This window comes from Phodopus roborovskii, unplaced genomic scaffold, assembly GCF_943737965.1.
Source record: "Phodopus roborovskii unplaced genomic scaffold, PHOROB, whole genome shotgun sequence".
Lineage (NCBI taxonomy): Eukaryota > Metazoa > Chordata > Mammalia > Rodentia > Cricetidae > Phodopus > Phodopus roborovskii.
The window spans coordinates 24899878-24924652 of record NW_026126541.1 but is presented as its reverse complement, the minus strand read 5'-3'; the positions used below and the strand labels follow the sequence as shown (position 1 = coordinate 24924652).

At 37.8% G+C, this 24775-nt stretch overlaps 1 protein-coding gene across 1 annotated transcript; it reads left to right on the top strand.

Moving 5' to 3' along the window:
* Positions 1 to 246: 246 nt before the first annotated feature.
* Lipk (lipase family member K) lies at positions 247 to 24775 on the top strand. The gene is made up of 9 exons (XM_051199683.1): positions 247 to 356; positions 1857 to 1974; positions 3592 to 3790; positions 4400 to 4509; positions 5494 to 5630; positions 16220 to 16366; positions 18093 to 18164; positions 21514 to 21585; positions 24517 to 24775. The coding sequence occupies exons 1-9, from the start codon at positions 255 to 257 to the stop codon at positions 24754 to 24756; spliced, it is 1197 nt and encodes a 398-aa protein (XP_051055640.1). The 5' UTR covers positions 247 to 254; the 3' UTR covers positions 24757 to 24775.

Sequence of the window (24775 nt, the reverse complement as noted above, 5' to 3'; positions counted from 1 at the left end):
AATCTTAAAGCCCGAACGTCTTAGACAGATATACTGCAGACACTAAGAGACCATGGATGCCAGCCCAAACTACTATATCCAGCAAAGCAAATCACCATAGATGGAGAAAACATGATATTCCATGACATAGCCAGATTTAAACAATGCTCTCCTCCTCATCAGTGCTGTTAAAAAAGAATCACAAATTTTCCTTTTATAGGATTTCTCCTTGATGACAAATGCATTAACATTTGCTTTCCCAGGCAGACTCCAAAATGTGGTGGCTTTTAGCAGCAGCATGCTGTGTGCTTCTTCCTGGACCCATGTGTGGCTATAAGCAAGAGAGCATCACAAATCCTGAAGCCAATATGAACATTGTAAGTCATTCATTCAGAAAACAAAAACAAAACTGGATAACAAATTACTAAGTTCTCACTATTTTAGGTATAAGTTGTGTATCATGAGTTTTTCTAATGACTAAATTTGAACTTTCTGTTGTGTGCTCACCAAAACTAACTAATCCTGGAATTGAAAGCTCTGAGCCACATTGGAGCAACAATCGTGGTGGGTTTTTGTTGATGCTGTTGTTTGTTTGCCTGTTTTTTAAGTGGTGGCTTCCTGAAGAGGAGGTTCAGGATTTATTCTGGTGAACAATTGTTGCATACCCTAGAATTCTTCCTGAGGCTTTGTGTATGCTGTCTTCATGGTTTTGTGAGCTACACCAGTGTACTTTTGAGGTTGAATAAGCCAAGGTTGGTTTATGTACCTTTAAGTCCAAAGGACTAGCATACTCAAACATAGACTGTGTACTTCACAGGAACAAAGTGTAACCTTGTGACACAGGTATAGACTTTGGAGCTAAACTTACCTTAGTTGAACATCTTTCTCTTCCTAATGTATTATCTTGGATAAGTCACTAACTTTCCTATCTCCAGTTTTCTCAATTCTAAAATGTGAACATTTCTATTGCAAACACTTCTTAAAAGGATCACCCTCCCTGTGGAGTGAGGGCGGGTGAATGGGATGGGAGGGTGGTTGTGGGTGGCATGAGAGGATGGAGAGAGGGAGGGAGAGGGAACTAGAATCGATATGTAAAATAAGATAAATAAATAAACAAACAAATAAATGGATTGATGAAATAGAGCAAATGCCTCTGCCTCTGTGCATGTCTGTGGATAGAGTAGTTTCTGCTGGCCCTTCTAACTCGTTTTATGTTTCTACTTTTCATTCTCTCTGAAAGGTTTGCCTATAAGGGCTAGATCTAAATGTTCCCCAGATTTATTTTTAGTAACCAATTACCCATTGAAAATCTTGATCAGGGGATAGAAAGAAAGAGAAGAGTGAGATAGAGTGTTTTGGTCTTTTGTTTCTGTTTCTGTTTTCAATTGCCCTTGCTCTGCCTTGAGAAGTTACCTTAGTTAGTCATCTCCATTGATGTGGTCCTTCCCTTTTCCTTCCTGGATCCTAATAACCACTTCCTTTCATATCCCCTTGGAGCCAAATTGGTAGGAGCTCACTTATCATTAGCTGAAAGACACCTCCCAGTCTTCTGTGGTTTCTCTCATTAGTCAACTATTTATATTTCTTGTTGCCAAAACACTTTAATAGTGAACTACCAGGATTAGTAACACTGGGCCCACAGCATATCTAGATACCATCCTGAGGATGGTAAATGTTGAGTCACTCCACTGTTACATTACCCCTTTGCATTCAGTCCCTTCCTGAAATATACTTTTTTCCTGCTATATGCTATTGCCTAACATGTAGGTTGGTGAACAGTAGGTTGATATTACAAGAAATTACAAAAACTATATTGCAATGAATACATAAAAAGCAAATTGAATTATGGGTATGTATTTTTCCTTCCTCCCTTTCAGAGTCAACTAATTTCTTACTGGGGCTATCCTTATGAAGAATACGATGTTGTAACAGAGGATGGTTATGTCCTTGGGATTTACCGGATTCCCCATGGCAAAGGATGTTCAAGGAAAACAGGTATGATTTACTTTGCTTTGAAATCAAAATGCCTGAAATAGAGATGCCTAGGCGTCCTGGCAGGAGCAGGGAAGCTATCTGTCTGCAATGGGTCATATTCATTTTTATCAGAGAAGGAAAGGCATCCTTACCTCTATTTAATTTACACAACTTTTAAAAAAACATTTTGCCATTTTTATAAATGTTGCTTGCTTGGTATTTCCCTTTCTCCATGTCTTTCTTTCTCTAACTATATAAATAAATAAGTAAGCAAAAGGTAGTGTATCCTCTTCCCTTTAGTAGGTGTATAGGTTAGAAACCCAGGAGTCATAATTGCCATAATGAAGATAGTCCTTCTGTAGCACTGACCACGCCCATTGGGGGGTGGAGCCATGGGCGGAAGTGACCTGTGGAAGGAGGTAGGAGGGGGCCAGGAAGGCGCTCTCTTTCTGGCGTGACTCAGACAGGAGAGGATCGGGTTGAATTTCCTGGTGTTCATCTGTCTAGGTTGTAAGTTATTTCTCCCTGAATAAACATCTATTCGGCCTATTTGTTTATCCTGATCCTTATTTACCGCAATAATAATGAACTCACTGACAAGCTAAATGTAATCAGTTGCCTTCCAAACATACGTCACCTGAAAACTTTTCTTAGCTTTAATGATATTCAAATCCAGATTTGGACATAATCTCATCTATTGTAATACATGGTAATTGAGCTAGCTAATGTATAATCCCATCCCCAGGCAAATCAGTGTGATTTTATTCTTTTAAGCAAGTTTGATCCCACTAATGCTGTCCTCTCGACTCTTTAAAGAGCTCTTTCCAGCTCTCTGCTGTGTGTAGGGAACAGTAATAACCCATTTAGAAGGAACACTTTACTGCTTTCAGTGATAAGAAAGTTGTCATTTTTTTTTAATATTTGCTGACCACTGGGCAACTTTATCATTTGACTTATTTCAGGAAAGCCTAGAACTTTTAATAAGATGTTTCTTTTGATTAGATTTATTTTTTATATATGAACATTTTTCCTGCATTTATGTCCATGCCCCCCGTGTGTGCCTGGTGCCTGTGGAGGCCAGAGGATGGTGTCAGATCCCCTGGTCCTAGTGTTATACATAGTTGAAATCTGCTGTGTGGGTGCTGGGAATCAAACCCTGATCCTCTGCAAGAGCAACTAGCGCTCTAAACCTCGGAGCCATCTCTCCAGCTCCTGGTAAGATGCTTCTGAAGAAATAATATGAATGAAAATAATAGTAGAGCTGATATTTATTTTTTACTCTGAAGTCTTTTATGCTTAATTTTTAATTGAATGTTTAAACCTCTCCTATGAGAGAACATTTGCTAGTATATAAATAAAATGAAGCACATACAAACACATCAAGATAGATGTTTGAACCAGAAAAATATGGTTCTAACAAACATCTAGGAGGCATAGTACATTACACATAGTCTTCACCTTATGAATGGGGAAAGTAGGACTTAGTCACATGTCCAAGAGTCTAAGAGACTGAACCCTGGGCTTTCCTGACACAAAATTTCATCTTGTAACCCTGACTATATGTGAAGAAGTTAGAAAACAGGGTTTGCAAATAGGCTGAAGGGGTCAGGGAAAGAAATTTTGTTGTCTCTTTTTCAGTTCCAAAAGCAGTTGTGTATCTGCAGCATGGCTTAGCTGCATCTGCCACCAACTGGATTTGCAACTTGCCCAACAACAGCTTGGCTTTTCTTCTGGCTGATAGTGGTTATGATGTGTGGTTGGGGAACAGCCGAGGAAACACCTGGTCCAGAAAACACCTGAGGTTGTCCCCCAAGTCACCTCAATATTGGGCCTTCAGGTAAGAGAAGCCTGTGTGTGAATGAAGTGCTTACTCACAAGCACAAATTCTTCTTGGTTTCCCCTCTTTGTCCAGAATGGAATCTATAAGAAGGAAACTAGAATTTCTCCCCACTCAGGTTTTCTTCAACCTGAAAAGATACTCTCTAATTGCTGCATTGCTGCTTGTCTTTAAAGCCATTTCTGACCTGATGTGACTGACTTGGGGGTGGGGGTGGGGGTAGGGTTTGTACTTATCCAAATGTGGCAAAGTAGCAGAGAGTTGTTCCTGATGCCTGACTTGCTAGTCACAGGGAGTTGTCCCATGGCCTTATTCCTGCATTCTTTCTGGAAGTCAATAGATATTTCTTAAATCTTCTCTGGGATGAATGGGCTATGACAGCCTCATGGAACACTTATCAGTAGGCTTTCACACCAGACCCTTTTTATTCCAGTTTCCTGGCAGTGGTGCCATTGCAGTGATGATGTGAAGACAACAACCTGAAAAGTTGTCCAGACACACTGTCCTCTCATGTAGAGCCAAAGCTGAGTATCTATGTCTACAAGAAATCCTTGCAAATGTTGCAGGTCTCATAACCACTTACCTTTTCTAATTCCTTTTCTTTGGCAGTTTGGATGAGATGGCTAAATATGATCTTCCAGCCACAATTAATCTAATCTTGGAGAAAAGTGGACAGAAGCAACTCTTCTATGTGGGCCACTCACAGGGTACCACTATAGGTGTGTTTGGGGAGGTGCAATCAGATGATGTGAGGGATTTTCTTTTGTGTTTGTTGGAGGGGTTGGGTTGTTTGCTTATTTGTTTCTATGTTTGGTTATTCTCTGTAGTCTCAGGTGTGTGGGGCTTTAGGAAACCATTTCCTCTAGGTAGTTCCTGAAGAAAAAATAAAACAAGACACTGAATTTGGAGGTTAATAGGACTTAATTTATGTTCTCAGCAAACAAGATCCCAGGTTATATTCTAAGGAATCTGACAGTCTAGAGGAAGACACCAAATTAAAAGCATAGAATTATGAAACTGATTATATGTTAGGGTCAGTGTGGCTTTTCTTGCTGGGGAGGCAATGGACTGAGCTAGGACAGAGCCATAGGTACTTCTGGCTGTTCTCCCTTGTTGAAAAACATACATTTGGGACCACAATATCCAGATTTCTTAGATTATTAAGTTCAGAAAATTTTTTTCAAAGAGTAAAAATAACAAGTTACACTTTAAGATTTATTTTTTTCATGTATTTTTATGTAGTACTTTAACATATATGAAACTATGTACATATATGTGCATGTCTGTGTAATCTCATAGATACATGTAACAGTCATTATCTGAAGATTATATCATCCTTATTTCTATCTTGAAGAAACTGAGATTGATACAAAGGAGGTAACTTTCACAGTTATTGAATTAGAAGCCAAGATGATCACTTGGTTTTATATTGCTGAACCAAGGTTCGGCTATCCTGGTCTCTGGAGTTGAAGATACATACTCCACAGAATGTGACTGAACCTTCTCTTCAACACTCTCTATACAAGCACACTTGCACTCTACAAGAAAGAGCCCACTCTACCCTTGAGAAATTTAAAATCCCTCCCCATAAACAGTGCTCCCTGTTTTGTTTTGTTTTGTGTTCTATGTAGCTACCTTTAGAGTGATTTGTGACAAAGAGATAATTGGAAGTTTATGTGAGCTAACGTCTTCTTTTTCTGCAGCATTCATAGCATTCTCAACAAATCCAGAACTGGCTAAAAAGATTAAGATATTTTTTGCACTTGCTCCAGTGGTCACCGTAAAGTACACTAGAAGTCCCATGAAAAAATTAACCACTCTTTCCAGGCAAGCTGTCAAGGTATGTAAGTTCCTTGGGTTTAAGGGAGAAGGAACTGGAAGTCTCCCTGTTTCCACAGATATCAAGAGAAGGCATGTGGCATTTTTTGCTTGTTTGTTTTTGTTTTTCAAGACAGGGTTTCTCTGTCTTGAGGCCGGCCTCAAACTCACAGAGATCTACCTGCCTTTGCCTCTTGAGTGCTGGAATTAAAGGTATGTGCCACCACTGCTAGGCTGACATGTGACATTTTAAAAATTTTGATGATGTAAAAAGTGATCAAAAGTTACATACAGGTTTGCTGATGGTTCAGTATCTTATCAGCAGGAGCTAGTCCTGATGTGTTCTGCTCCATAGTCATCTCTAACTACAGAACATCTATCCCTCAACCTTACCTCGCAAACACAACTAAAGTGAGACCCTACTGGATATTTCTGAGGAATCTTATTCTCCTCGTTCCAGCTTCAGTTACCTTTCTCCACGTTTTCATTACCTGTTACATCTGTAGAGTTCCCTTTCCTCACATATTCACTACTTGTTATCTGTAGAGTTCTCTTTTCCCCACATCTTTAATGCCTGTTATCTGTAGAGTTCTGTTTCCCCGCATATTGACTACCTGTTATCTGTAGAGTTCACTATGCCCCACATCTTAAATGCCTGTTATGAGCAGAGTTCCCTTTTCCTCACATCTTAAATGCCGATTATATGTAGAGTTCCCTGTTCCTCATATCTTAAATGCCTGTTATGGGTAGAGTTCTCTGTTCCTCACATCTCAAATGCCTGTTATCTGTAGTACTTTTGGTAAAAGTTTCTCTAACTAGAGTGACGTAACTCCTGTGGTTTTGTTGTGTTTTCATGGTGATGGCTGAGCATTTATTTTCCACACACTTGAGGACTGCTTATGCATCTTCTTTTGAGAAATACCTATTTAATTCTATCTCCCATTTCTAATCAGATTTTTATGCTACTAAGCTGAGCCCCTTACACATTTTGAACATCAACCCCATCAGATGTGTAATTTGCCTATATTCTTTCCCTTTCCATGTGGCCATTCCTTGTTTCCTTTGCTACTCCAAAGCTTCCTAGTTTTATGAGGTCCTGTCTAACTACTTTTGCTTTTGTTTCCGATAATGCAGTAGTCTTATATATTACAAATTCCTAGATAATTCCAAAATCCACAAACACTTTTCCTCTACTTTTTTCTGTGAGTCTCAGGTTTTGCAAATTTAGTTTACTACCTTCAGACTTTTTACACATGTACATCTAATCTTTGCAGCGTGGTTTATTGAAGAGGCTGCAACTTTCCCAGTGTGTGTGTGTGTGTGTGTGTGTGTGTGTGTGTGTGTGTGTGTGTGTGTGTTCCTAGCCCATTTGGCTGTCTCATGTGGCTATAATATATATAGTTCCATTGGCCTGTGTGTATTTTTTTGTGTGATAATGCCATGATATTTCTGTCAGTGCAGCTTTGTATTACATCACTAAATTGGGTACCATGTCTTCAACTTCATTCTTTTTGCTCAATATTGTTCTAGATGTTCTGGTTCCATATGAGTTTTAGGATGTGTTTCTTATTCTATGAAGATAAGATGGGTATTTTTAAAAACAAAATTACATTTCAACTATTTTAATGGGGTCTTAATATATGCACATGGCATGCTTGAGTTTTATGTTCTCTTTGATTGTTTTCATCTGTTTCAGAGTTCTCATTGTAGAAAATTTTGCTTCTGGTTAATTTATTCCAAAATATTTCATTTTATGATATATATATATGTATATATAAATTTTTTTCTTATTTTACATATAAGTTCCAGTTCCCTCTCCCTCCCTCCCATGCCCCCCAATTCCCCTTCTGTCCCTCCCCCCCACACACCACTCCACAGGGAGGGTGATGTCTTCTGAGAGGGATCAATAAAATCTGTCAAGTCATTTGGAGTAGGGTCTAGGCCCTCCCTCCTGTCTCTAGGCTAAGGGAGTATCTCTCCATGGGGAATGTGCTCCCAAAGTCCTTTTGTGCCCCAGGGATACACCCTGGTTCCACTGTCAGAGGTCCCTTATTTTTTATAGTTATCCTAAATGGGAGTGCTTTCTTTATTTCCTTTGTGGATAATTTTGTATGAGTGTATAGAAATGCTGTTGATGTCCACATATTAATTTTAGATCCTACAACTTTATCAAATCTACTTATTAGTTTTAGTAGTTTGGGGGTAATCTTTGGAGTTTCCTATATGTATGATCATACTGTATAAAATGGTGACAAGTTGAATTTCTTCTTTCAAAATTGTAGGCAAGGTCAGGTGTGGTGGTGTATATCTATAATCCCAGAAGTCAGGAGTCTGAGTCAGGGGATGGTGAGTTAAAGGCCAGTTGTTTAGAAAGAGAGAGCCTTTCCTGGCCCCCTCCGACCTCCTTCCACAGGTCACTTCCGCCCATGGCTCCACCCCCCAATGGGCGTGGTCAGTGCTTGGCTATATACTAAATTTGAGTTCAAATTGATCTATGTAGCAAACACCATTCTCAATAAATAAAGATAGATAGTAAGTAAGCAGACAATGCCATTTGCTTCTTTTTTCTGCCTTATTGCTCCAGTGAGGACTTCCACTCCTGGTTTGTATATTATGATGAGTGTGACAACTTTATTTTTTCTCTGATCTTAAAGAGCTTGCCACCTTTCCCATTTGTGATATCGCTAGTTGTGTGATTAATATTTGATTATGTTTGAGATACATCTCTCTCATACCAATTTGTTCATAGTCTTTATAGGAAAGAATGTTCAAGCTTATCAAAAACTTTACCGCATCTATTGAAGTGATAATGTGTTTTTGTAATTTATTATTGGAGGGACATGAACTGCATATGGGTTGGTTTGAGGACAACTTTGTGGAGTTGGTTCTCTTCTTCTAATATGACATATGTTCCAGGGATCAAATTCATGTCACTAGGTTTGAACAAGTGCTCTCCCATGCTGAGACATCTCACTAGACCACTAATATGCTTGTTTGTTTTTATTGCTATTGGTGTTGTTTTTGTCTTTCACTCTGTTGAGTTTTATTTCCATATTTTGAACCACCCTTACATCTTTTTAATGAATTCCATTTGATTGGGACAATTTATCTTTTAATGGGTTATATTTGGCTTACTACATTCTGTATTGTGGATATTTCATCTGGGAATAATTTTCTGGTTTTGTTACTACCTTGTCTGGTTTGCATATCAGGATAATATTGGCTACATAGAATGAATTTGGGAACCTCCTTTTTTAATTTGAATAATTTTAGAAATTTTCGTATTAGCTCCTCTATGAGTGCTTGGCAGAATTCACCAGTGAAACCATTGGTCATGAGCTTTCCTGTGATGAGAGACTATTCTTTATCAATTACTTATTGTTTGCCATTATTGACTATTCCTTGTCAATTTCTTATTGCTAGCTAGTGTTGACCTGTTCAGGTTTCTTTTTATTACTTGGTATTGGCTAGACATACACATGTCTTTTAGAGTATCGATGTTGGTATCTAGTTGCATGTAGTTAGTGACATTTGATTTCTGATATGGGTGCTGAGAAACAAACTCAGGTCCTCTGTAACAGCAGTATGAGCTCTAGACCACTGACTGAGCCATCTCTGCAGCCCAAGATTTTCAATTTTTAAAAAGTCATAGAAGATTTTAGTTGCACCTAACTTATTATTTATCCTGGAAAATATTCCATGTAGTGACTATATGCTATCAGTGTTTGCTCTTGAGATTGCTGTAGTGAGACTTTCCATGTCCCCCTAGCCAGCTCCCAGATCTTGACATGGATACTTATTATTAATTATGAAAGCTTGACAAATAGCTTATCTTTTTCTAATTAGCTTTTATAACCTAAATTAATTAATATCTTTTTAATCTACATTATTTTATATGACTCAGTTTCCTTTAATTTGTAGTGCCCATGCTGCTTGCTCTGCATCTTGGTGTCTCTGCCCTTCTATTTCCCAGCATCTTCTTTGCCTAGAAATCCTATCTAACCATTGGCCATTCAGCTTTTTATTAAATCAACCAGGTGGCATATCTTTACAAAGTATACAAAAAGATTATTTCACAACACTTCTCCATTTTTTTCTAAATAAAAAGGAAAAGGTTTGAATTCTGACATAGTAAAACTACATACAATAAGAACAATTATCAAAGCCAGGTGGTGGTGGCACACACCTTTAATCACAGAACTTGGAAGGCAGAGGCAGACAGAAATATGTGAGTTTGAGGCCATCTTGGTCCACAGAGTGAGCTCCAAAGCTAAACAGAAAAACTCTGTCTTGAAAAAAGAAAAACTATTATCAAGAATGATTTACAATATCCAGTCCATTAGTATGTGAAAAATTTAGAGAAAATAATCCATTATTTATCTCATCTTGGTGACTCCAAATTGTATCTAATTTACCTTTTATCATAACTAAGAAAATCTGTAATTATGACTATCCAGTCTTCAATTCCATCAAATGCCCCAAAGGATATACTATTACTTGAGTAAACATGAAATGCAGAGCATCTAACTTCTGAAACTGTAGAAAGGTCAGAGACATCTGGCTGCCTGGACAGTCACCCCAAAGTTCTTCTGTAACTTTGGGTCATCCATCTTTGACCTACAGGCATAGAATATCTTACAGACTTTTCTGTGAAGCAGGAATTTTGAAGTATTGTCCCATCTTGTTTGGGCAAAGTTCAGCAGTCAATTTCCTGTGTATCCTGCAGAAGGTCTGGCAGACTTTTCCATGAAGCTATAATTTTGAAGGATTATCTAACCTTATCTTGGCAAAGTTCAACAGTCTTTTTCCTTTGTGTCCTGATTGTACAGTTTGCACAGCATACTGTCAGCAGTCAAAACAAGAGCAGTTTCTTGCCCAAATAGCTAGTTTTGCCAAGTTGAAAGCAAACTCCATACGGAGTTTCTTCGATGCTCATGATCTATGAAGTAGATTGGTGCTGCCAGGAATAGACATGTCTCATTGTCATGAAAAACCCCATGTTAAGAAAATAGTTTAAATGCCATATTTTGTGGATGTTTGAAGTGTTTTAAGACCATCTATCTAAAACATATCTGTTTTACTTTGAAAACATACTTAATATGATTACAAGTCTGATTATTATAAGTGACTAACTACTAACCTGCATTTCTTTATTATACCAAATAATTTTTTTTCATCTGAACATGCTTTACTGAATATCTGTAAACTTTTCTATCTTCATAAGCAAAATCTTAAACCATCATATAGCTTAGCTCATAGCACCCTGTCCACAGGCAATGGCTGTGGCCTGCATGAGAGACTGGGGGACTAGGAAATTATATTTGTTTCCATTTTTTGTGTGTTTGGAAAAATTTTGAAGCTTTGTTAACCTACCTGGAAATATGTGTCCCTGTTTGTCACCATTTGTAGTGAGCCTTTCTCTGTCTAGTCACCAGGCAGCTCCTAAGTCATGACATGAGCAAATATTACTGTTATAGAAACTTGTTTCTAATTAACTCTTATAACATAAAACCCACAACCTTTAATCTACATTCTTTTACATGACTTGGTTACCTTTACTTTTCAATCCCCATGCTGCTTACTCTGTATTCCAGTGCCTCTGTCCTTCTTCTACCCAGAGTCCTCTATAGAACTCCTGCTTAGCTATTGGCTGTTCAGCTTTTTATTAAGCCAATGACAGGGGCATATCTTTCCACAATGTACAAAAAGACTATTCTACAATAGATTGTGACATTTTTCCTACTAAATTGAGCTCAGTCCACGTAAGGACAAGTGTGAGGATTTGAGCCACACAAAATTATGCTCATGTTGTACATCTGCCTCCTAACCTTTGTAGTTATGAGTTGGCTGTTCAGTCATCCAAAATTGTGTTTTTCACACTTATAAAATGGGTAGAATTTACCATACTGGAACATCCGACAAGATAATGTGAGTAAGCATCATCCTTGGCCAATAACATGCTCAATAAATAGTTTAAGGTCACTAAAATCAAGCTCACTTTAGATTTAACGTACAACACTGAGCATTTATTTACTGCTGCGCCCTTCCACATCCTATTTATTTCTTTATATTCTTCTTTCTTACTTTCTCTGTTCTGATCATTGGTTAAATTTCTCTTCGTTTCTTAAAAATCCAAGACTTAGATAACTGAGCAACTATTCTCAAATAATCCCACTAATGGGTGATAAAGCCAGAACCTCAATTTTATTCTCATTGGTCAACTAAAAGAAGATGGCGACTCTGCTTACATGTAAGGGTTTCTCAACGGTCTAGATGGTAGTGGTGCTAGGTTTGAGCCTGTCTATCTTTGGTGACTGTAGCTATCTTCCCACATCTGCCTCCCAGGTGCAGGGATCATGGATATACTTTACCAAATCTCATTTCATCATGTTTTAATGTCAGCCATTAAAAAAGTCAGGTCTGGACACTCACGGATACATACATAAGGATGTCCAGCTGAGTAGACCATTCCTTGGAGAAGTAACCAATATTCTGCTTGGCAGGCAATGTGTTCACATTTATATATGGGTAGAATTTGTCAAACTGAAGTCGTCATTGAGATGATATGTATAAGCATTATATCTGTCTTGCCCACAGCCACAATATGGCATCATGCTATTTTTTCCAAAACACAAAAATGGCTCAATTCTCACACACACACAAAAAAAAGTACTACAAATCTTAAAGGACCCTGTGTGGCAATTATCATGTGACAACTATGACTTCTCCAGGAATTACAACTGCATAGTAGTGTGTCCAACTGTAAGTAGGAGCTGGACTCCCTGCAATACTGTGTTTTATTCTCCTATAAGTCAGGGTAAAGGGGTAATTATTTGTCCTTAAGCAAATTCATAATAATGGCCATAGAGCTGAATGCTATCCCTTCCTGTGTTTGAGGAACCTCACTATCACAACATTGAACAAAGGCCCATATGATAATATGACATCTTCCTTCACGTATTTTTGAGCCTGACTACATGAATTTACTGGCTGTTTCATGTCATGTACATTTTCCCATATATGGATGGAAAGGGTATTGATAAATAGAATGTAAATCCATTCAGTTATTCAGATTAGATATTTGTTTTTAGTTAAGTTACTTATATTTGTGGAAATTTATGTTTTTATACTTAGAACACTGAATAGGCTTCAATATTCTTTTTAATCACAAATTTACACTATGAATACATGTTGCCACAATTGTTAAACTATGATGGGGACAGTTATACAGGATTATAGTTTGGTAATTTAGTAATTACTAGAATTGCATAGTAATTGTGACAAAATGAAGACCAGGACAGAATGAATAAGATAATTCCTGCAATGGCCTTCTGACCACTGGAACTAGTTTAATTGAATGTCATTCTTCCCTTCCCTTTCATTCTCTTGTCCCTCTTTCTCCTCTCCTCTATCACTTTTTACTCTTTGACATGAAAGGTCTAGAAATTATATCATGGTGTTTTAAATATTCTATCAAAGTTTCCTAGACTAGTAAATGTTTTATTAAACAGGGATTCCTTTCAATACTGTAATACAGAAGCATTTTAAAATTCAGAATTGAAGTTAAACCATGTAGGAATTTATTGGCTGTAGTTTGCCAAAGAAAGTAAATGCCCATTATTTTTGTTTCATTATTGTTTGTTGCAAACATCAGTAAATAAAGGATTTCAGAAGAAATTTGTGCCAGTTTTAAGAGTAGATGGTTGTTTCTAAAAACTTTTAAGAACTAAAAATGATCCTTTCCCCTATTCCTGTAACTTATTTTAATAATGTGAAATTCACTATTGCAAAGTAAAAGCTATATCTGACTAATGTACACATGGATTCAATATTTTCATGTGTAGTGATGTGATAGATTTCTAGAATTCAAAAGTGCATTCAACATACTTGCAAACTTGCCTATAGTCTCATTAGTAGGGATTCCCTGCTTCAGGTGCACCTTTTGTTTCTGGAAAAGCATTGAAAGAATGTTAAAGGAACTTCAGGAGGCATTACCATCCCCAACTTCAAGCTCAGGACTATAGAAGACTATAGCCCTGAAGACAGCTTGGTATTGGCACAAAAATAGACAGGTAGACCAATAGAATAGAATTGAAAATCCTGATATTAACCCACACACCTATGAACACCTGGTTTTTGACAAAACAGCTAAAATTATACAATGAAAAGAGGAAAGGAATCATCAACAAATGGTGCTGGCACAACTGGATGATGTGTGTAGAAGACTGCAGATAGACCCACGTCTATCGCCATGCACAAAACCCAAGCCCAAATGGATCAAAGACCTCAACATAAATCCAGCCACACTGAATTGCTTAGAAGAGAAAGTGGGAGGTACCCTTGAACAAATTGTACAGGAGACTGCTTCTTGAACATAACTCCAGTAGACTGAGATCAACAATTAATAAATGGGACTTCCTAAAACTGAGAAGCTTCTGCAAGGCAAAAGATACAGTTGGCAAGAACAAACTGCAGCCCACAGACTGGGAAAATATCTTCACCAACCCCACATCTGACAGAGGGCTGATCTCCAAAATGTACAAAGAATTCAAGAAACTAGTCACCAAAACACCAAATAACCCTATAAAATGGGATTCATAACTGAATAAAGAATCCTCAATAGAGGAATCCAAAATGACTGAAAGATACTTAAGAAAGTGGTCAACATCCTTAACTATCATGGAAATGTAAATCAAAACAATTCTGAAATACCATCTTACTCTCATCAGAATGGCTAAAATCAAAAACACCAATGACAGCTTATGCTGGAGAGCATGTGGAGAAAGGGGAACACTCCTCCACTGCTGGTGGGAGTGCAAACTTATACAGCCATTTTGAAGATCAGTATGGTGGTTCCTCAGGAAAATGGGAATCAGTCTACCACAGGATCTGGCAATCCCCCTCTTAGGCATATACCCAAATGATCCACATCCATGCAACAAAGGCATCATCTGTTCAACTATGCTCATAGTTTATAATATAAAGTTTGTATATAGCAAGAAACTGGAAGCAATCTAGATGCCCCTCAGCTGAAGAATGGATAAAGAAGATGTGGCACATTTACACAATGGAATACTTCTCAGCAGAAAAAAAAAATGGAATCTTGAAAATGGCAGGCAAATGGATGGCACTTGAAGAAACCATCCTGAGTGAGGTAACCCAGTCACAAAAAGAGGAACATGGTATGTATTCACTCATATATGGAATTTAGACTTAGAGCCAAGGATCACCAGCCTATAATTCACACCACCAGAGAAACTAGGATACAAGGAGGAACCTAAGAGTTTCATACAAGGTCCCAAACAGAAGGGGAAAGGAACAAGATCTCCTGAGCTTATTGGGAGTAGGGGGGCAGTAAGTGGAGAGGGAGCTAGGAGAAAGAGGAGAGGAGGAGTGGAGAACATGTGGGACCAGGAAGATTGAGTTGGAGGATGAATAGACGAGAGCGAAAAAAGAGATACCATAATAGACTCTAGAGACATGTATAAAGACCTATAAGTGTGACCTCAACTAACAATCTGAGCAACACTGGAAAGGCTATCTTAAATGCCCTTCCCTGATAATGAGATTGATAACTAACTTATATGCCATCATAGACCCCCTCATCTAGTAGCTAATAGAAACAGAAGCAGACACCCACAGCTAAACACTGAGCCAAACTCCTGGAATCCAGTTGCAGAGAGGGAGGAGTGATAAGAAAAGGGGTCAAGACCAGGCTACAGAAACCCACAGAGACAGCTGACCTGAACAAAGGGGAGCTCATGGACCCCCAGGACTGATAGTTGGGAAACCAGCATTATACCAGCTCAGACTCCCTGAATGTGGGCCTCAGTTAGAAGACCTGAGCAGACTAAGGGACCTCTAACAGTAGAACCAGGATGTATCCCTGGTGCACAAAAGGACTTTGGGAGCACGTTCCCCATGGAGGCTACTCCCTTAACCTAGAGGCAAAGGGTAGTGCCTAGTTCCTACTCCAAATGACTTGACAGATTTTGATGATTCCTCCTGGAAGGCATCACCCTCCCTCTGCCGGGGGTGGTGTGATGGGAGGGGTACTCAGTGGGCATGGGAGGGAGGGAGTGAGAGGGAACTGGGAAAATAAGAAGAAAAAAGAATGTGATAGGAAAGGTCCATTGGCTATTTTAATCACCACTTAGGATAATAGTTATTGTTCAGAAACTGTTTGCTAGGTTCTAACAACTTCATTAGACACTCTACAAATGTGACCTATAGCCTCCACGATGGCTCTGCTTAGGAGATGCCAATTTTCCCATTGTTCAGTTACAAAAATTTAGACAAATAGGAAGTAAATTCTTCTTAAGTTACAGGAAAGAGAATCCAGAATCACGTAGAAATGCTCTTTTCAATGTTTTACTAATTCCTGTGTAGACTGTTCTCTAAGGGAACATTCCCAAAATGTGCCAGTGAAAGGTTCTCATGAAAAACATTGGTGGAGTTAGGAGCAGTACAGAGATAAAATTTCACCAGCCTCATGGTTTCACTGGGATCAGTACTGTCAACTTCCCTGTCCTTGTCCGGATGAACAAGCTTTCTTCACTGTTGACATCCATGTATATGACATTTAATAATGCTTAACCGCCCATCTTGCAGGTATTGTTTGGTGACAAAATGTTCTCTTCTCACACATTGCTTGAACACTTCATTGCCACCAAAATGTGCAGCCGGAAGGTATTTCATCCTATATGCAGCAACTTCATGTTTTCTCTAAGTGGATTTGACCGCCCAAACTTAAACATGGTAGGTATAAGTAATCACTTTCTGGAAAACAATGATTTTGTTACATAAGGAGTGAGAGATGACTTTGGATTTTATGGAAAACACAGTAGATGGTCTCCTTTTTTTCCTTTGGGGGTGTAATAAATACCTTTCTGGCTCCAAAAAGGGTTGAAAGCTGACCCTCCTTTATAAAAATTAAGAAACAAAAGCTTTTTAAAAATTAGTTTTGCTGACAGGGCTTCTAGTTCTTTCTTTGGCTAAAATTCTACAATTTAAAAAATTTCTTTATTTCCATTAGAATTATGGCTATTACAGACCCACTGAAGTAAAATCTCAGAGAGTAGTTCTAGAATCTGCATTTTGTGTTTGTTTTTAAGTTTCCATACCTGTGGGCCATCTGAAAATCCTTACCTTGTGAGTCACCCTTATTTGAAAGGGGGGATTTGGCTTTTCAGTAAGAGCTACAAACTCAGATTTCAAGGGTGTGGAGAGGGTGGTTACTGGGTTTCTTTTCCTCAGTTCTAGAATAACTGGGCTCCTTTTCTTTCAAATTACAACTCGCTAACTTGAGGGACAAAGAGGGGAATGAAAGATTGGAAGTTACTCTTCGCTTCCTAGCTTGACATGGACAGTGTTTGAAACAGAGGTGGCACACAACTGAATATCACTCCATCGGTCTCACAGACTTTCTGCCGAGAGCCTTGTCTCCCTGTGTTTTTTAAATAGCATGTTCTCACTAAGTCACCCAGGCTGGGCTTGAACTCACTATGTAGCCCAGATGAGCCTTGAATTCATGTCACTTCTGCCTCCGTCTCCTGGGTTTTGGGGATTACAGGCGTGATGGGCAGGCTCAAGGCTTGCATAAGAGGCTTGTTTTATGCAAAGCATGCCTGAACCACACTGTTAGTCCACATTCTCAACTTAGTTCTCCAAGGAAACTGGACTGGTTCATCATGGAGATGCAAGAATTTCATGCAGATGAAAATACAACACATAAGCAGAGCTAAGCAAATTGGCTCAAATGTTTGAGAGATCATAAAGCAATACCCTTGACAGTAGAGGCTCTCTTTGGAGAAATCCATATTACACTGACAGCTAATGACTGGGTTATGGGATATTATAACATCCAGAAGAACAGATCCTTTAGTGAAGCACATCCAGAGGACCACTGTCCTTCTGTGGAAACATGTAGATCTATTCCCAATGTGTTTTGAGCTAAGCTTTTTCTGAAATTTATTTTTTCAGATGTATTTGTTTTCATTTTATGTGGATGTTTGTATACCGTGTGCATGTTCTGCTTGCAGAAGCAAAAAAAGGGCCTCAGATCCCCTGGAACTGGCATTATAAACAGTTGCGAGCTGCTGTGTGGGTGCTGAGAATTGAATTCAGGTCCTTTTCAAAACCAGTCATTGCTCTTAACCATTGAGCTATCTCTCCTGCACCTCAAAGTTTTACCTTAATGTCATATTTATACACAAAGCAGAGGAGAGAGTCATTAAAGTATTTAACCTCTTGAATGTATGAGGTGAGCTCTGAAAGAAAGGCTACATAGCCTTCTGTATTCAACGAGTCAGGTGTCCTCAGTGGGCTGGCTCTTAAAAGATGGGCTTCTTTGGTTGATATGTTCATAAAGATATAATTTCCCTAAATATAATAGTTATTTTCATGCATAGAGAGTTGAAGTGTTTCTCAAATGTCTGCATGTGTGTTATGAGTAGCCTCCAGATGAGAAATGATCTCTTTACAGAGTCGCTTGGATGTTTATATGGCACACAGTCAAGCAGGAACATCTGTTCAGAACATGCTGCACTGGGCCCAGGTACAAATTCTCTCTCCCTGACTGACATACCCAAATGTCTGCAAAATCCTTGAGGGGCACGCCCAAAATGCTCCGTGCAGGGCCCGAAGGTACCTGCCTGTCATGGTGATGCTTCTAGGATCAGCACCAATTCCTCTCTGTGATTACCTTCGCTCCCATCTATCTATTCTCCATGTCTTCAGTGCCTAGGTTGGGAGCCTGCTTTGCACATACTCTGAATGAGTTCTCATCCTTTGATTCCTCCCTCGATTGTTTGGGGAAGGCCTGTATTTCCTCTTCTGGGAAATCATTATCTTTGGTACAACTTCATGTAAAATGATACAACCTATTCCAGAAAGACCTGTTCATCTTCCAGTTAGCCCATGGGGCATTTCAGGGTGCAGAAAGAACGCTTTATTCTGAACAAAGGGAATGTTAGGGAGGGATTGAAATAGACAAACAGTCTGTGGGTTTGCCCACAGTTACAATTTTGTTTAATGAGATTACTCAATATCCATCCAGTAAGTTCAGAGATAAATCAAGTTCGATTAAGTTGTACAACTTTCTGAGCAAAGATGTGCATGTATGTTCAATTAGTACTTTGTATAATTTTGTCTGTATTACTGATGAGTCACTTCAGTCCCATCCTTTTACAAAAAAAATTGAACACATACCCAATGAAATAAAAATGTTTATAATAAAAGTTGGGGGCTAGAAAGAAGGTCCAGCAGTAAAGAACATTGATCTCACAGGGGGCCCTGATCTAATTCCTAATATACAAAATGGTGGTTCTCAGCTGTCAGTAGCTTCAGACCCAGCCCTCTTCTGGCCTATGATGATGCTATATGTACATGGTACTATGGTTATAGTTTTCCTTAGTTAAGATTAAAGATAAGATACATATAAGACTTTAGACTCACAAAGTTAGGATAGTTGATGGGAACATATTTTCTTTAAATCTTGCTAAATGTTAATGGACTAAATATTGTTAACTATGGTTCTTATTTGATAATTGCTTTGTTATATATTTTACTATTTTATAGCTAAAACCCTTCTTTTATTTTAGACAGAAAAGAGGAGATTATAAGAGATGTCATTCTGTAAATGTTTCTCTTATTGGTTTATGAATAAGGCACTGGTGGCCAATAGGAAAGCAAGATAGAAGGGACTAGGAGACAAGGAAGATTCAGGGAGAGGTAGGAGAAAATTCAACATGTAGGACCAAGAGAACAGAGGTCCCGACACTCTCTCTGGTAAGATAAGACCACATGGAAATACTTAGATTAATATATTAATAGAAATGGGTTAACATTTAAGTCAGAGCTAGCCAATAAGAAATGCTAGTAACAGGCCAACAGCTATATATATATATATATATATATATATATATATATATATATATATATATATATATATTGAACAAAAGAAGCATAATCCCATCTACCTGTGTATGAGAGAAAATGAGTTAATGGGAGAAAGTAATTAACATTTAATAATAATTTGCATTAACTATTATCTTGTAGCCTGCTTTAAAGCTGAAAATAAGAATTTGTTACAGATAGTAAGAAAAACACTGAAGTTTCTGGAAAGGTTGGTAGTTTTACTGCTGGGTAGATAGACTTTGTGTTTCTATGAATAAAGGCTGTTTGAGCATGGAACCCACTACTGATGAAGACAAGGGTAGAACCTATAATTGTCCTGGTCTACCAGAAAACGTAAATTCACTTTTATAGTTCTTGAACACTTACTGCATGTTCTTCTTGCTCTTCGTATATTATTTCTTTCATCTCACTGATTCACATAAATGAATGACACTTACATCCCTATTCTACAAATGCTACAGACATCTACATTTAAACTCGTATGCATCTACAGTTAAACTCTTTCCTTTGGCAGAAATGAGAGAACAATGGGGGTGCAAATGTTTGTTCATAATGTATACAGACAGTTAAGTTAAGGATGCTGCTGCTTATCTAACTATAGTACTATGTGGATTTCTCTAATCCAGCACTCATGCTCAAAAAGCTTTACAATCTGGAGCAGGGTAGATTGGGGATTTTCAGATTAGGCACGCTCAATTTATAAAATCCATGCAAATATTCCAAAATAAAAAAAAATAATTTTTAAAACTCTGAAATCAAGAGCATAGCTGGTTTCAAGGGTTTCAAACAAAACACACTTGACTTGTAGTGATGCTGGTGAAAGACACTCTGTTGCACATTACCAGGGACTGGAGGCTATATGTACATCTTCCTACTTAATCTTGCAGTCCAGTTGGAAGAATACTGTCATTACTCATAACTCACAAATATCTTTCCCTGCTTAGCAGATTGAGTCATCACTCAAGTCTGGATATAAAACAATCTTATTAGGCACTAGAATCCAGATTCTAAATAATATTCTCTGTTGCCTCTCACTGCTTAAACTGTGTGGGATTTTAATGTATCACACACACATATTTTTAGTTCCATAACATTTTATATATTCTATAACTTTATGTATAATAGATAGTTACATATCTAAATACAAAGTCATAAATATAATGTGTATATATGATTATATATATATATATATATATATATATGTATAAAATGTTATGGAAGTAAATATTCTAACAGAAAGGATTAAAACTATGAGTGGATAAAATTGTAAGTTATAAGCTAAGGGAAGAGAAGTTCTCACTTTATTCTGAGGATAATTTAATCCTTGATACAAATGTAGAGTATCTGCCTCTTTAATTCAGCAAGGGTGACAAGTGGCAAATAACAGAATCAAGGAAACTGCAAATGTCTGAATACTTCTGCTCATATATTTGACGCCCAAATACCAATGTGTAAAGTTAGTCATTGCCACTGTTTCCAACACTCAGCTCATAGCTCTTACAGCATGGCATGACACATGGCTTGGTCCTGCACAGAAACAAGGAGCAGCCTACATTTGCTGATTTTTTTCCCTAAAGATGACAAAAAATGTTTAGTAATAGGGAATGAATTCATAATAGCATAAGAGCACTTGTTGGGGGATAGTAAAGTGTTGTTTATTAACAGCCATAGTCATTTTTAGTGTTGGAAATGTGTGGCCAAAACTTCTGTAAACATATAGAAGTTTATAAACATAAATTCCTGAAATTCATTGCATAATCTAACATTTGAAAGCTTTGTTATATGAAGATTTTCATTCAAAAGATGTGGGAGGTAGTTATAAAGGATACATTAGTTCTATGAAACATTATCTATTTTCATTATTGATCAGTTCTAATGAGTGGGTATATTACCAACCTTCTTTGTGTATTTCTTGCTCATTGATTTTAAATGTACATTGTCTACTTATGTCATTTTAATGTGTTTTTTTTTTCTTTTTTAAATTGTAGGCTGTCAATTCTGGTCAATTCCAAGCTTTTGACTGGGGCAATCCTGACCAGAACATGATGCATTTCAATCAGGTAGGTAACACTGATGATAATAATAACCAGTGGTGTGCTGCAATGAACCAGTGAGAACAGCTTCCACTCAAGTATTTAAGTGCTTACTACTCTGTATTTGCTATGATAGACATTGCATATTACTGTTAGCACATAATGCTTCCTGGGCTTTACTATGTGCTTAGTTGTTTCTGATCCTCACAATGGTCACTGGAGCAAAAAAAAAAAATTGTCCTACAGGCTCAAGGAAGTAAATGGCCAAATAACTAGAATATGACTCAAAGATTCAAAGATTTCTGGATCTAAATTTATTTCTCTATTTTTCTTTCTCTGTTGTTTCACTGGAAAAAAAAACAAGAGCTCTCAATATTTCATTAACACTGTTTGAAAGATAGAATTAGAAAACATGACCCCATTTCTAAAGCAGATCTTCACCCAATTTGACTAGCATTGCTTTAATAGTTCCTCAGGGTGTCCTTCATTACTGGAAAAAAAAAACTAATATATGGATCATTTAAGACACATCAATCAGAAATTGCCACCTTTAGAGAGAACTGATACTATCTAATGGATAATACAATGTTAAGATATCTCTTTACATCATCTATGAAAATGACTATCCCACACTAAAAACAACATATGCTGTTGTTTACTGGGACTTTTTTCAACTATGTTGAGAGACTCAATAATTGTTTGACTTCCTGATGGCAGACTGAGATAAAACATAAAAACATAAAACATTGTCATCAGCCTTTTAAAACTGCAAAGAATAAATAGTATAGAGAACATTTATATTTTCAATGTTTTCAAAAATGTGGTTGTCTTCCCAAACTTCTATACTTGAATGAACATGGGCTTGGATGCAGGGACAGGTACCAAACACATCCTGTCAAGCTGCCGTTTTCTCTTTTGATGACCACTTTTCTTCTTCCACCAAGAGTTTGTGGTTCTTTCAGAAGAGCATTTTAGATGCTGATCACACATTATGAGCTAGGAGACTTGGATGAAAGTGGTGTCAGAGCTATCACCTTCATCTTTGTATTTACAAATAGAATAAAAATCATTATGTATATGGTGACAGAGGTTCAGATATGGATAATGTGCTTAAAACATTTGGTGGAAACTCCAACAGAAGACGAACTATGTTTGAGGCCAGCCTAGTCTTCAGAATGACTTCCAGGATATCAGGATATCCTGGACTGTTTCACAGAGAAGCCCTGTCTCAAGAGAAGAAGGAGGAAGGGGAGAGGATGTGGGGGAGGATGAGGAGGAAGGGAAAAAGAAGGAAGAAGAAAAAGAAGAAGGAGAAGGAGGAGAACTATGCATATTTAAAAGGCAGTAACATTTGTCACAACTAGGCTCAATGACACCATAAATCATATGGGTGTAATTACTGACATAAATCACTAGTGATCCTTCATTGCTAAGGAAGCACAATTTCTAAATTAATACACATAAATCTCACTGTCAGGTTAAAAATAAACTAAAAAGACTTGGCAAAAGTTATCAGATACCATTTAAAGCTGAAACCTAATATTCATATTTGATTTGCTGTTTCCTCAATGCCTGCCTTCATAGCAGAGTAATCATTTCCCTGAAGTAAAGGAATTCTAGCTGAAGAGACTATGGGTCACACTTTGTTTCTAATAGCTTGCCTGTGTCTGTTGATACCTTCACATTTTCTTGTTTTTTGTTTTTGTTTTCCCAATCTTCATTGTGCTCTATCTTTGCAACTAACTGTGCCTTGTACCCTGATCCTAAGAAAATAACAGTCAGGAAAAACCAGCTCCCACCCTCCCTAGTTTGACTGTTCATTTGGGATATTGTGCCAGGCTTTGGAACCCCCTTCCCCTTGCACACTAGAAAATGACAACCTACACTCACTCCCTTCTCTACCTGCTATGGTGCTTTCTCAGAACTACCAATTTTCCTTTATCACATTCTAAGACACCCCCCACTAATAGGTGAGAGGGATGATAAACTTTTAACATTTATGCGTTCAGACTCTCAGGCACCAGATCATCAACTCAAAGTAACCCTCAAGCTTCCTCTACCAGTGAGCTTTGCCTGAGTATCAGTTTTTGAAGAGAACTTGAGATGCTCAGCATCTTATCATGATCTTCCCCAAGCAGAATTCTATTAAGCTAATAATAAAAAAAAACTTTCATGGGTCCTTGAGGTCTTCACCTTTGTTCCTTATGGTACTGAGTCACCGTGGTTGGTCTTCTGGCCACAGAAGGACAAACTGAAGTTACGTGGTCATTTAAACCAGTGTGTGAATTAGATCATTAAAAAGAGTAATGTATAAGAAAAGTTTGCTGGGTTTTAGCTCTATGCCACACTATTTCTGTGTAAAGATAAATCCCTTTAAACATATTTCAAGTGTTTGTTTGCATATATTGGTATAAATGTTCTCTGAAAAACTTGCTGATGCCCAAGTGTCAAAACAGCCACTGAGCCCAGATTTCTATATATGAGACAGATGTTTATTCTACCCAGTAATAATTGAAAAGGACACACTCTCAGGTCAAGCTCTATGAGAAAGAGAAATCCTTTCTATTTAGAGAAACACTCTTCCTCAAGTACCCTTTGGTATCTGCCCCATAATACAAGTCAGGAGTGTGATGGCTCTTCTTTGTTTTCCTAACGCACTATTGCATAAACATGCTTTCTTTGATTCTTGTCATGATGAACTGTAGTCATAACAGGCCTAAAAGTAAACAAGACACACAACCAGGTACTATAATCTCTGAAATTCCAAGAGCATGCCTTTCTTATTTTGTGGTTATTCTAAGACATTTTTTTTTCACAGCAGTGGAGAACTGACTAACAGATTATTTCCATGTTTATATATCATTAAGTTCAACAGACTAGGATTGAAAAGTAGGCTCAATATCAAATGGTTTTATTTATTTCCATAATATAGTTCTCTCTCTTCCTCACTTCATTTAGCTTACGCCGCCTGTGTACAACATCACTAAGATGCAGGTCCCAACAGCAATGTGGAGTGGAGGACAGGATTTTGTGGCAGATGCCAAGGACACTGAAAATCTGCTCCCTAAGGTCACCAATCTTATCTACTACAAGAAGATCCCACACTACAATCACTTGGATTTTTACCTTGGACAGGATGCTCCCTTGGAAGTCTACCAAGACCTCATTAGAATGATGGAAGAATATTTGCAAAATTAAAGGCACTCTCTTTCTACAA